The sequence below is a fragment of the Artemia sp. Qi Xiang Cuo genome, chromosome 4, assembly GCF_049724085.1.
Source record: "Artemia sp. Qi Xiang Cuo chromosome 4, ASM4972408v1, whole genome shotgun sequence".
Taxonomy (NCBI): domain Eukaryota; kingdom Metazoa; phylum Arthropoda; class Branchiopoda; order Anostraca; family Artemiidae; genus Artemia; species Artemia sp. Qi Xiang Cuo.
Genome location: NC_142797.1, coordinates 16,763,667 through 16,778,895, shown reverse-complemented (window position 1 = coordinate 16,778,895; position 15,229 = coordinate 16,763,667). Strand labels below are relative to the sequence as shown.

Here is a 15,229-nt window from a genome sequence, read left to right as displayed (position 1 = left end):
GGTAAACTACGTATCCAGTATTTTTATCAATAAGACTTTTTGCAAAGAATAATTTCCTTTATTTTTTTGATTCTTCGTACTCTCCTACAAACTTAAAAAGGTAAACTTTGTATCCAATATTTTTATCAATAAAACTTTTCGCAAAAAAATATTTCCTTTATTTTATTTTGCATTCCCCTACAAACTTAAAAAAAGAGAAACCACGTATCCAATATATTTATCATTAAAACTTTTCACAAAAAAATTGTTTCCTTCATTATATTCATTCTTTGCACTCTCCTACAAACTTCAAAAGGTAAACTACGTATACAGTATTTTTATCAATAAGACTTTTCGCAAAGAATAATTTCCTTTATTTTGTTGATTCTTCGTACTCTCCTATAAACTTAAAAAGGTGAACTACGTATCCAATATTTTTATCAATAAACCTTTTCGCAAAAAAATATTTCCTTTATTTTATTTTGCATTCCCCTACAAACTTAAAAAAAGAGAAACCACGTATCCAATATTTTTATCAATAAAACTTTTCGCAAAAAAATTGTTTCCTTCATTATATTCATTCTTTTCACTCTCCTACAAACTTCAAAAGGTAAACTACGTATCCAGTATTTTTATAAATAAGACTTTTCGCAAAGAATAATTTCCTTTATTTTGTTGATTCTTCGTACTCTCCTACAAACTTAAAAAGGTAAACTTTGTATCCAATATTTTTATCAATAAAACTTTTCACAAAAAAATATTTCCTTTATTTTATTTTGCATTCCCCAACAAACTTAAAAAAAGAGAAACCACGTATCCAATATTTTTATCAATGAAACTTTTCGCAAAAAAATTGAACTACCTATCCAATATTTTTATCAATAAACCTTTTCGCAAAAAAATATTTCCTTCATTTTATTTTGCATTCCCCTACGAACTTAAAAAAAGGGAAACCACGTATCCAATATTTTTATCAATAAAACTTTTGGTAAAAAAATATTTCCTTTATTTTATTTTGCGTTCCCCTACATACTTAAAAAAAGAGAAACCACGTATCCAATATTTTTATCAATAAAACTTTTCGCAAAAAAATTGTTTCCTTCATTATATTCATTCTTTGCACTCTCCTACAAACTTCAAAAGGTAAACTACGTATCCAGTATTTTTATCAATAAGACTTTTCGTAAAGAATAATTTCCTTTATTTTGTTGATTCTTCGTACTCTCCTACAAACTTAAAAAGGTAAACTTTGTATCCAATATTTTTATCAATAAAACTTTTCGCAAAAAAATATTTCTTTTATTTTATTTTGCATTCCCCTACAAACTTAAAAAAAGAGAAACCACGAATCCAATATTTTTATCAATAAAACTTTTCGAAAAAAAAAATTGTTTCCTTCATTATATTCATTCTTTGCACTCTCCTACAAACTTCAAAAGGTAAACTACGTATCCAGTAGTTTTATCAATAAGACTTCGCAAAGAATAATTTCCTTTATTTTGTTGATTCTTCGTACTCTCCTACAAACTTAAAAAGGTGAACTACGTATCCAATATTTTTATCAATAAAACTTTTCGCAAAAAAATATTTCCTTTATTTTATTTTGCAATCCCCTACAAACTTAAAAAAAGAGAAACCACGTATCCAATATTTTTATCAATAAAAATTTTCGCAAAAAAATTGTTTCCTTCATTATATTCATTCTTTGCACTCTCCTACAAACTTCAAAAGGTAAACTACGTATCCAGTATTTTTATCAATAAGACTTTTCGCAAAGAATAATTTCCTTTATTTTGTTGATTCTTCGTACTCTCCTACAAACTTTAAAAGGTAAACTTTGTATCCAATATTTTTATCAATAAAACTTTTCGCAAAAAAATATTTCCTTTATTTTATTTTGCATTCCTCTACAAACTTAAAAAAAGAGAAACCACGTATCCAATATTTTTATCAATAAAACTTTTCGCAAACAAATTGTTTCCTTCATTATATTCATTATTTGCACTCTCCTACAAACTTCAAAAGGTAAACTACGTATCCAGTATTTTTATCAATAAGACTTTTCGCAAAGAATAATTTCCTTTATTTTGTTGATTCTTCGTACTCTCCTACAAACTTAAAAAGGTGAACTACGTATCCAATATTTTTATCAATAAACCTTTTCGCAAAAAAATATTTCCTTTATTTTATTTTGCATTCCCCTACAAACTTAAAAAAAAGGGAAACCACGTATCCAATATTTTTGTCAATAAAACTTCGCAAAAAAATTGTTTCCTTCATTATATTCATTCTTTGCACTCTCCTACAAACTTCAAAAGGTAAACTACGTATCCAGTATTTTTATCAATAAGACTTTTCGTAAAGAATAATTTCCTTTATTTTGTTGATTCTTCGTACTCTCCTACAAACTTAAAAAGGTAAACTTTGTATCCAATATTTTTATCAATAAAACTTTTCGCAAAAAAAATATTTCCTTTCTTTTATTTTGCATTCCCCTACAAACTTAAAAAAAGAGAAACCACGTATCCAATATTTTTATCAATAAAACTTTTCACCAAAAAATTGTTTCCTTCATTATATTCATTCTTTGCACTCTCCTACAAACTTCAAAAGGTAAACTACATATCCAGTATTTTTATAAATAAGACTTTTCGCAAAGAATAATTTCCTTTATTTTGTTGATTCTTCGTACTCTCCTACAAACTTAAAAAGGTAAACTTTGTATCCAATATTTTTATCAATAAAACTTTCCGCAAAAAAATATTTCCTTTATTTTTTTCATTCCCCTACAAACTTAAAAAAAAGAAACCACGCATCTAATATTTTTATCAATAAAACTTTTCGCAAAAAAATTGTTCCCTTCATTATATTCATTCTTTGCACTCTCCTACAAACTTCAAAAGGTAAACTATGTATCCAGTATTTTTATCAATAAGACTTTTCGCAAAGAATAATTTCCTTTATTTTGTTGATTCTTCGTACTCTCCTACAAACTTAAAAAGGTAAACTTTATATCCAATATTTTTATCAATAAAACTTTTCGTAAGAAAATATTTCCTTTATTTTATTTTGCATTCCCCTACATACTTAAAAAAAGAGAAACCATGTATCCAATATTTTTATCAATAAAACTTTTCGCAAAAAATTGTTTCCTTCATTATATTCATTCTTTGGACTCTCCTACAAACTTCAAAAGGTAAACTACGTATCCAGTATTTTTATCAATAAGACTTTTCGCAAAGAATAATTTTCTTTATTTTGTTGATTCTTCGTACTCTCCTACAAAATTAAAAAGGTAAACTACGTATCCAATATTTTTATCAATAAAACTTTTCGCAAACAAATATTTCCTGTATTTTATTTTGCATTCCCCTACAAACTTAAAAAAAGAGAAACCACGTATCCAATATTTTTATCAATAAAACTTTTCGCAAAAAAATTGTTTCCTTCATTATATTCATTCTTTGCACTCTCCTACAAACTTCAAAAGGTAAACTACGTATCCAGTATTTTTATAAATAAGACTTTTCGCAAAGAATAATTTCCTTTATTTTGTTGATTCTTCGTACTCTCCTACAAACTTAAAAAGGTAAACTTTGTATCCAATATTTTTATCAATAAAACTTTTCGCAAAAAAATATTTCCTTTATTTTATTTTGCATTCCCCTACAAACTTAAAAAAAGAGAAACCATGTATCCAATATTTTTATCGATAAATTTCTTCACAAAAAAATTGTTTCCTTCATTATATTCATTCTTTGCACTCTCCTACAAACTTCAAAAGGTAAACTACGTATCCAGTATTTTTATCAATAAAACTTTTCACAAAAAAATATTTCCTTTATTTATTTTGCATTCCTCTACAAACTTAAAAAACGGTAAACCCCGTATCCAATATTTTTATCAATAAAACTTTTCGCAAAAAAATATTTCCTTTATTTTATTTTGCATTCCCCTACAAACTTAAAAAAAGAGAAACCACGTATCCAATATTTTTATCAATAAAACTTTTCGCAAAAAAATTGTTTCCTTCATTATATTCATTCTTTGCACTCTCCTACAAACTTCAAAAGGTAAACTACGTATCCAGTATTTTTATAAATAAGACTTTTCGCAAAGAATAATTTCCTTTATTTTGTTGATTCTTCGTGCTCTCCTACAAACTTAAAAAGGTAAAATTTGTATCCAATATTTTTATCAATAAAACTTTTCGCAAAAAAATATTTCCTTTATTTTATTTTGCATTCCCCTACAAACTTAAAAAAAGAGAAACCATGTATCCAATATTTTTATCGATAAATTTCTTCACAAAAAAATTGTTTCCTTCATTATATTCATTCTTTGCACTCTCCTACAAACTTCAAAAGGTAAACTACGTATCCAGTATTTTTATCAATAAAACTTTTCGCAAAGAATAATTTCCTTTATTTTGTTGATTCATCGTACTCTCCTACAAAATTAAAAAGGTGAACTACGTATCCAATATTTTTATCAATAAAACTTTTCTCAAAAAAATATTTCCTTTATTTTATTTTGCATTCCCCTACAAACTTAAAAAAAGAGAAACCACGTATCCAATATTTTTATCAATAAAACTTTTCGCAAAAAAATTGTTTCCTTCAGTATATTCATTCTTTGCACTCTCCTACAAACTTCAAAAGGTAAACTACGTATCCAGTATTTTTAGCAATAAGACTTTTCGCAAAGAATAATTTCCTTTATTTTGTTGATTCTTCGTACTCTCCTACGAACTTAAAAAGGTGAACTACGTATCCAATATTTTTATCAATAAAACTTTTCACAAAAAAATATTTCCTTTATTTATTTTGCATTCCTCTACAAACTTAAAAAACGGTAAACCCCGTATCCAATATTTTTATCAATAAAACTTTTCGCAAAAAAATTCCTTTATTTTATTTTGCATTCCCCTACAAACTTAAATAGGTAAACTACGTATCCAGTATTTTCATCAATTAAACTTTGTACAAAACCTATTTCCTTTATTCAACCGATTCTTTGCACTCTTTCGCAAAATGGAAAAAGTTTTCCTCAATACCACCAAAAATTAGGCAAAAGGATCGAAAAGTTCTGGAACTTGTCATCATTTATTATGAGAGCGGTTAAGTCTTAGCAAACCGTTTGCACACAAAGAAGGCAATAAAAAACACCAACTACGCACCCAATATTTTAGAAATTAAACTTTGGACAAAGAAATACTTCCTTAATTAATTAATATTTAATGTGAAGGAAAAAGATATTATAGATTATCCTGAATGCACCATGTTAAGAATGAGTCAAACTAGCAGCAGCACTCAAAAGGCGTTACGACAATACGTCATAGAGGAAAGCGGAAAACTCAAAAATGTGATTCCTTTTTTGGTGTTATTAAGGGTCTCTTGCTTCTATAAGGATATCTAAAATACACCATGAATATTTTGGGTATCAAAAGTACAGTCTCAAACTCCTTCTGCGAGTAAGAAAAGCACACGAGGTCTCATTAAAACGAACAATAATTGCATAAATGTATATATACATATGTACCCTATACATGGACAATTATTTATGCGATTTTTTTTTTACGAAGACAGCACAGTAATTTTTTCTGAGAACCAAGACATACTATTACTTTCCGGTGTAAAAAGATCAAGATAGGTCATGACTCTGGAGTCATCTGTTTCCAGCCGTAATTTTAGGAAAACATTTTTCATATGAATCACATCAAGAACACTAGGAGCAATTATAATAAATTTTGCTTAAGATGAGTGTCTGGGCTAAATATTTCAAAAAAACAAATTACAATTGAACTCGATTATCGATAAATATAGAATAATTGGTCCGTATAAATATGCAACAAATCTTGCCCAATATAATGAAATTGAAGATCTTTTACTAAAGAGATAAAAAAAAAACTTTTTTAACAGTTTCTTTTTAGCAAGCGAAGCTCGATCCTCCGATACTAAGTATACTAGGCTTTAAGAGGTATAGTTATTTTAAAGAGTATGAAAATTATATTTTAAGGGTATAGCGTATTTTAGACAAAAACAAATGAGACTCAAATAAGATAGGAGAAAACTTGCTTAGTTTGAGTAGATGGAGTGTAAATCTAATATCACTAGAATAGAACCATCCGTTTGAAGAGATAACAAAGCAAAAAATTGCCATCGGAATTGAATTCGGACAGCACTAACTGAAGAATTTAGATCATTAATAGAGGTCACATGTAAGAAAGCTCTTTTAATAAAGATGGCATTTGATTAATGACGATCACTCATTAATTAAGAGACCATTAAGTTCTAACATGTTACTGTTTACGTTAAATTAATAAAGATCAAATGTAATAATAGTATAGTAATATTGATTAATTAATAATAAATGACAAATAGATTAATAACAGATTGGTGAAGATAAGATGTAATAAGACAATTAATGTTAACATGTTATTATTTATGCGGACAATCTTGTGTGCTTATATTTGGCAGTTTTTTTTTTTTTTTTTTTTTTTAATTAATATAATGTATTACAGGAAAATCACTTGGTTAAAAAAAAAACCTAAATTTTAAATTAATATAATATATTACAGGTAATTACTTGGTTAAAAAAAAAAGAAAAAAAGAAAGTCTTCCTAATTTAGTAACTAAGGTAAATGAACACTTCAACAAGGTTACTCATCCATCCAATCACTTAGGATAAAACAGTAAATCCAACCAGATAATCCAAAAATCAAGTCCAAAATAGAGCAAAATCAGCATTAATAAGTGTAAGTCACTGTCCGAAAACCTAGCCATAGCACCGTAAGTCTACAAAATTTAAAATTTATTATATATAAATTTCCAGTCTTAGATTTTGCAATAGAGACAAAATCTTTGTGAGTCGGCATTGCAAGGAATTACTCGCAGTTGCCACCTTTAACCTGTATAACAACCTCAGGATTCTGTACCTATATTATTTTAAGTCTATATAAAAAGACCTAATGTTAATAAAGGTCATCTTACTGAGCGGCACCGAACAAGATAAGGCCATTTTTTAGGTTACTTTTTTTCAATTTTCTGGATGTTCCTTCGGACTAGTATCACCAGGGTAATCCCATTCCTTGTTCAGGTTATTAGCCCTGAACAAGGGCTAATAATTATTAGCCCTGTTAAACTGATGAACAAAATCGAAGAAATACTAAAATAACAGTTCGTATTTTTCAAGGTTGTCAATGAGGGAGGGGAGATCTTCGGGTCTTTGGATCCAAATTAAAATAGGGATAACTAAAGACATAAGATCTCATTTTAATTTAATGAGGTAATTAATGAGTATTAGTGAGGTGATTAATGAATAATTAATAATTATCATAATCATCATAATTAATGAGGCAATAATGAGGGTAATTAAACAATACTTACTCTTCATGTGGCTCTAAATATGAAATTGTAGGATTAACAACTAATGTACTTGCTGAAGTTGGAATAATTTCAACTAGGGTATTTTCAGTAGTAGCGGTGGTCATCTTTGCTGGGGCAGTCAAAACAGAAGGATTCTTTGAGATAGTTGCAGTTTGAGCTAAATTAACATTTTCCGGTGATGGGGTCTCTTTTCCCCTGGCGTTTTGTGATTGGCTAAGTAATTCTTGAAGTGCATCCTGCAATGACAGATAAAGCCATATAAACAAATAATCTGAATAATATACTCCCGTATGCACCTTAGTTTTGTTTAACACGTTTTCCTAAGCTCACCGACTTGGCCATGGTAACTTAAAGTCGAATTTTAATAAAACAAATTCTTATCTTAGAGAAGGCAAAAGACCTTTTAGTTTTAGAAAAGACTAAAAGTCAAAAATAATTTTTTTTTTTTTTTAAAAATGGACTAAAACGTAGAAAATGATTTTTTTTCGAGAACCTATCAATATAAGAGAAAAGGGGGGGGGGGAGCAAGGCCCTACATAACTTGATCTATTTAACTCATTTCTCAAACTCGCAGGCTTTCTTTTCTGCATTTGTAACTCAATTTGATATCTATGTTATGTAAAGATCAATCTGGTTTGTGTCATTCGTCTTCACTGTTTTCATTTCCATAAATGCAAAAATTCTACCTTGTCTAGAAAAAAAAGGTTATCTCCAGGATGTTTAGGAAGTGAATGCACAATAATAACTTTAAAAATTATATCTGGATGTTTCAGATCGTTTTTTGATATGGAAGATTGCATGTCTTTTAGCTTACTTCTCATGACATTAAACATTTAAAATATAATGATCATTTAAATTGGATATTTTGGGAAAAAAAAAATAATAAAACTTCTGTTTTGAAATCAAGATTCCTGTTATTATTTAGGGAAAATTTATGAGACACACGAGAATTTTTCTTAGTTGTCGATGAGACAGTTTGCAGATTCCCTACATTATAATAGGCTCTCAACCGGATAATAGGCTCTCAACCCAGCCTATTATCCGGAAATCTTTAATTTTTTGTTCCTAAGTCTTCAGACCCTTCCCCCTTTCTTAGAGAAGCAAGTACTATAATGACTATTATCACCGTAAGGAAAATGAGGACACAATTTATTTAAGTAAAGAAGCATAAATGCTCTATTTTAAGTAGCTTCCATGCATAATCTTTTGAATTATTTTTGTTTATTGTGGATTTAATCACTGCATTAAATAGGTTGTCTTTTTTCTTAGTGCCACAACATGTGCCACAAAAATGACCACAACAATGTCTACGCATTTCTTTAGGTATAACATGAATTTGACAAGAATGACTAACAAAAGTACGGAAGAATCACAAAGAATCTTCCCTGATGGCTTCGTTGGGCCTCCTTCCGACTTCAGACTCCACGTGGACACTCTGCCTTTGAGATAGCTTTAACAAAAAACCTAGTAGGCTCACTCAGAATTTATCTTGAAGCATGATTTGGCTCATAAAGATTAACTTAACCCTTCCCAGGGGATACAGGTAATGTGAACCAAAAATAAGCAAATATTTCGAGAAGGACCTCCGCCAAGTCGTCTTCAGTGCTTCAAAGAAATAAAAAAAAAAACGAAAACAGAAAACAAATCCAACATTTTGAAACTTTTGAAAATCTAACATTTTGTTTTTATGTTTTGTTTTTTTTTTTAATTTATTTCTTCGGAACACTGAAGGCGATTTGGCGGAGGTCCTTGTCGAAATATTTGCTTACTTTTGTTTCATATTTTGCCACTGGCTGACACAACCCTCGTTTTTCTCACCCATTTGATTTTATTCTTTATTTTCTTCTTCTTTGTTTCATGCGTCAGGTATAGCCAATGTGGTCTTAGATTGTATTCATGAAGGTGTATCTTTCCTTTGAAAGTGTAGTTTTCTATGGGAAGCAACGGACTGTCAATGTTTGAATTTTCACGGACAAAAACCGTTTTCAAATTTAAGTAATAATTTATAATTGAAAATTATTTATAATTGAAATTTATTATATTCATTATAGCATTTATTATTTATTTATATAATATTATGAAGTTTATTATAATTGAAATTTATATATTTACTTATAATTGACAATAAAATAATGAAAATAATTTATTTCCACAGGTCAACGAGTGGTGCCACTGATAAAAATGGTACCACATAATATTAGAAACCCCTGACAGAAAAATCGTAGTTTTAAAATATGAATAGAGCTAAGATATAACCAGGGGGGGGGGGGGAGTCGGGAGGGGGCCAAAAAGCATTCTTCCTATTGCTTTCATTAAGGGTTGAAAGACTGGTTAGAATGATACGAGCTACTATACAGAGAAAAGGTTATTTGCTTACTGAATTATAGGCTAATATATAAAGTTTATCTGGAGGTGTTGCATTAGAAAGAAAAATTCAAGGGCTTTGCAAGCAAGATCAATTTTAAATTTTTTGGGTTATTATGTGTTTGGAATGCAGGGATGGGGATAGGACTGGAGACAGGAAATATAGCGAAATTAGTAAAAGGTATGTTAGAAGACCAGAAGATTCCAAAATGGCAGTGTGAAGGCAAAACCTCGACATCCCTCTGAGTTTACCGGCAATGGCAGCAAGTCTAGGGTTATAAGATTTATTTTAAGGCGGATTTAAACAGTGATGAAATTAAGTGGTATTGGTAAGGAAGAAGTAATTTTCTAGCACTCGGAGGAAGAAGACAATATTTAGAGAGGGTAAGGGCGGTGTATGGTCCTTGCTCTTGCCCCATGTGTGGAGAAGCTGGCGAAGATCTGTTTCACTTTATGGTCATCTGCCGAAAAGCACTGAATTTAGATTTATATCCAAATAAGTCGGCGTCAAATAAATGTTTTGTTTCAGTAATGGGCTCAAGTGATTTTCGGACAATCATTAAATATTGTAAAATATATTAAATTAGGAATGATACATTAAGAAAATTATTGTAGGGGAAGGGAGGGGGCGAGTGCTTAAAATATTGTTTTATGTATGTGAGTTGCTTTTTCCCATTTTATTTTGCATATTTTGTTGAATGGTGTTAAGTCCGTGTGTTATGTGTAGTTTTTTTTTGTCGGGGCTTTATCACAATGAATGTCTGTTTATCTATTATGTCATTGGTACTTTAAACCCTTTTTTTAGCTTTTCAAAAACAGTAAAATTGAAGGTTGGCATCTATTCATAACTTAAAAGGGCGAAGATAAACAAAATATACTGCCAATATCGTTATTAAGGGTTAATATAATACCTCAAAGACTCCATCAAACTTATTAAGAGCCGAAATAACCACATCCTCTGAAAATCCCATATCTTTAAGTCTGAAAACTTTCAAACCGCGAATTTCCTCATGAGCTTCCTCTAAATTTGGGTCACTTTCTAAAATCTTCATAAAACAGCGCTCGGCTTCATCATATTTCTAAAGTAGAATAAAAAAATTGATTGTAACTAAGGGAAATGCAATATTTATTTGCATACAGCTTTCAACAATAATGCGGCTACTGACCAGAACATAACAGGAATTATAACAGAACATATAGCGCTACGTACTCTCCGTGAAAATGCTACATTCACTACGTAACTTACGTATTACCCGTGTTCCATTTTTGTCACCTAACACAGACTACGCATTACGTTTGAAGCAAAAACGTAGAGTTTCTCCTATCAAATTCTTCATTTGTTTCAACTAAAGCACTAATCACAAAAAACGATAACTCAGTTTTGTTATTAACTCAGTTTTGTAATTGAGTTACCAGACGTTACCAGACGTAAACAGCAAGACGTTACCAGAGGCAACAAAAAAGGATGGGGGATCCCAATATATAGTAAAAATACTTCCATGGTATTGTCATTAAAACTGAAAAAAAACGAAATTGCCCCCCCCCCCATCTAGATTTTGAAAATGATAATTTTTGGATCTACATAAAAAAATTGTAAAAAAAACATCCACAACCCAATTCCGCTTCATGAACTGATGCCACTGGACGAAACTCAACACTTCCAGCCTACAAGTTATTAGGCCATTTATTATTATTATATACTAATATAATATTATATACTATAAGATGTTCTTCACTGTCTGAATTTTAGCTTTATCTATTATGTTTATATTTTTCACTTTATTTACAACTGGAAAGGCAGTTTGGACTGCCAAACTTAAGAGATACTTGATACATAATGCATGTGATATAAAAGAGAGTGAGAACGAGAGACAGTGAGAGAGAGGAGAACTAATGGAATTAGAGAGTGAGAGACAGGAGGGAGTGAGAAAGGGAGGGAGGGAATGAAATAGAGAGAGAGAGAGAGGAGGGAGCGAGAGAGAGAGGGGGGGGGAGAGAAAGAAAGAGAGAGAGAGCGGAGACAACGAGAGAAAGGAGGGAGTGAGAGAAAGGAGGGAATGAGAGGGGGAGGGAGGGAATGAGAGGGAGAAGGAGGGAATGTGAGGGGGAGGGAGGGAATGATAGAAAGAAAGAGGGAGAAAGAGGTTCTATATTTTTCATCTGATTTTAAATTGTGATTTTAAACCCAAAGATGGCACAGTGGATTTATCTCTACTTAGCAATGCATGGCCAGGAGTTCGATCTTAGCTGCCGCAGGACCTGGAATTGCATGAATATTACGCTTTGGAGTCTCCAAATAAATAAACAAAAAGAAGAAAAAGACAAAACATTATATATTTTTTCTCATTTAAATACTTAAACACAAAATTGTTCCCCAGAAAAAGTGAAAATCTGATGTGACCCAGACAATCCTGCGCATAGGGTCTTAAAGCTTTAAAAGAAAATAACATTAAAGAATTGAATCTGCATTCTTCATAAAGCTGTTTCTAAAAAAGGATTAGCTAAGTAAATTTCGTAGCAATAAGAAGATTGTAGCAAATAGTAATAAAAGAATTATAAACAAAGGATTTTAAGGGTTTTTTATACAGCTAAGAATTGTAGATAGTGAATACTGTAAAATTTTTTATTCTATTCTAGTAGAAAGATAACCTACCCTTTTTCTTAAATGTTGCTTTGATTGTTACGACTGATTGTTTTCTTTCTCTTCTTTTTAGGTATATATTAAATATAAAAAAAACAACACTTTTTTCAATTCAAAGTAGGGAGCAGCATTAAAACTTAGAACGAACAAAAAATATGATTATAAGGAGGCTTTTCGCATATAAGGGGGTTTTTCCTTCCTCAACCCACTCTTTATGTTAAAGTCCTAAATTTCTTTAAATATAATTCCAATTCAAACTCAACGGGCCTTGTGTTTGAGCAGTCTTTCTTAAAGAATTGTAACAAAAAGGAAAACTTCAGCGTGAAGAGCAAGGGTTGAGGAAGGGAAAGTGAAGAGGGTGGTAAGAGCCATAGGTTATTGAAAAAGCATGCTTAAAGTTTGAAGAGGGCGATAAAACAAGGGAAAGATCTTAACTCCCACCGAAGGGGATAAAACTGAAGAGGGGGTTGTAAAAACTACTCATATTATTTAGAATAACATCAAGAGAGACGTTTCCACTAGCTAGTAGTTGGTATTTTAACTATTTGCTTAAAATCAAGAGAAGAGCATATCAAATCTATTTAGTTGGGTCACCAACGAAAAAATGTCCAGCGTTGGAGCATTTATAAAGAACGAAATCAGTACTTCACTAGAATTGCTGGATGAATTTACGTTTTTCGTTACCTTTTTAATTTGGTGAGCAATAAACACAGCAATTGTAGTAATATTAAAAGGAGGGGGGAGTACTTTGGCCTGCTATTAAGCCAAAGAATTTTATCATACCCAAACGAACAAGCCATCACGATTATTTTTGGTAAAGGTTCTCTTAGTAAAAAAAAAATTACAACGCCACCACCTTTTCTTCGAAGAGGGTGATCTGGACGCACAGAGCTTATTAAACTGAGAATTTTTTTTTTTTAAGTGAGGGACCCTTGGCCAAGAGATTGTACAGCCAAAACAGCTATAACATGTATTTGGTTTGATTCTGATAACACCTCCAGTTCAGTTAGCTTGTCAAAATTTAGACTTTTAGCATTAGTAACAAGAATTTTAGAAAAAATTTTAAACTATTGAGAAGCGCGACCCTAAATGGATTTGCCTGATCGGTTTTGGACGCTGAGAAAGAAAAAAAGAGTACAGTAGAGGAATCAAATTCAACCGAAGCACCTTTATTGCCATGGTAACTAGCACAACCATGAAAAGGCATGGCTAGGAGGAACGCGATCAGGAAGATAATTTTCATATGCGAAAACTCACAAATGTGAGTCACATTGATAGGGTAGCCGAGAAGGATAAAATGAACGGGAACGGGTGCACACTCTTTCACTACTACGGAACGAGACTTCTTTACTAGATTACCACTACCACATTAGGTAAGCAAGAAATAAGGATTAATAGCACAAAACTACAGAATGATAGAAAATCAGTACTTACTTTAAGACCAATAAGAGCTTGTCCTTTTCTGTAATGCCCTTTAGGAAAATCTTCATTTAGAGAAAGAGATGTATCTGCATCTCTAATGGCAAGTTCAAATTCGCCCAGCTTCGTATAAACTAAACTTCGATTAGCATAATACCTATAAATAAAAATAAATAATAAGAAAAACTTGAGGCCAGACCCAAGACATAAGGCCACAAAGTACCAGGAACATCAAAACAAGAACATTCTTTATCCCCTGAATCATCTTAGTTCTATTCGTCCTTTGAAAACGGCGATACTCAAAGATTACCCTTTTGATTGTTTCAAAATCATCAAGTTTTTAGGTCAGTACCACATTTTCATCAGTGTTGCCACGTTCAACAATAAAAATAAATGAACAAACTAAATAGACAAATTTGCAACGCTCTTCCTCCGTAAGAATTCTAACCTTATTGATTCTCAAAGACAATTACAGTTTCAAAGGAAAGCTGCACCTTCTATACTACCTAGTGTCATGTGCTTTAGCTTATTTTCTGCTCCACATTTTTTTTTTTTTTTTATTTGGCGCCAGCTACTACCGAAAACTGCATATCCACAAATAGAGTTTTTTTCAACAAAACTGAATTTCCAATTTTTCTTGAAATTGTTAAGATACATAGGTTACATAAATTTCCACTGAGCCCAAATCACACAATCAGATTTCATCTTCACTTTCATTTGTGCTTTAAATATCTATAAAAAAAAATCCAGATTTGATACAAACGTTTCAAAAAATAAAGGTAATGGTAAAGCACTGGACTGCTAACTATATTCCATAATACCCAAATTCGAGAAAAAAATCGACTAAATATCCAAATGCCCAAACGCAAATGTATCTTCCTTAATCAAATGAAAATAAACATAATCTCTAACCTCAAATTAGATTTATGTAGACAATCAAACAGACGAGGCCTTATCGGATTTAATTTCGTCTTTTCTAACAGCAAAAGGTTTCGGCGATTAATAGTAATTAGATGACTGATAAATTCTAAAATAAAAAAATGATGTTGTTACAGGTCGTGAATTATAATGTTGTTCACGCAATTGGTTATTAATAAGCTTACATGTAAGTTTGACTTAGTAAATACCTTCATCCCATGATTCTTAATTATAAAAATAATTTAAAAAATTTCATTTCATTAATTTTATTGGTCTTCATTTCCACCGCCTAAATGAAATAGCTGAGAAATAGACATACCTTTAGAATAAAAATTTCATCGTTAATCTAAATATAACATTCATTGGCATTGGGAATGAACTTTACCTCCCATCCCTTAATTTGCAAATACACACCCTGAGCTGTATATATGCAATGAATATACCATTTTTCGACAAACTGTTACATCAATTTGAAAAAAAGAGGGTGGAGAATTCTGTGTATATAAACAACTCAAGGTAG

The 15,229-nt window shown here is 30.8% G+C and overlaps 1 protein-coding gene across 1 annotated transcript in view; it reads right to left on the bottom strand.

Annotated features, from left to right (window-relative positions):
• LOC148952822 (uncharacterized) overlaps positions 1-15,229 on the bottom strand; it is an 85,232-nt gene that overhangs the window by 15,308 nt on the left and 54,695 nt on the right. The window contains exons 8-10 of the mRNA XM_089087790.1: positions 13,807-13,948; positions 10,643-10,810; positions 7,368-7,603 (exon numbers count right to left, since the gene is read on the bottom strand). Of these exons, the coding sequence (XP_088943916.1) occupies positions 7,368-7,603; positions 10,643-10,810; positions 13,807-13,948 (546 nt within the window). The remainder of the gene's footprint in view (positions 1-7,367; positions 7,604-10,642; positions 10,811-13,806; positions 13,949-15,229) is intronic.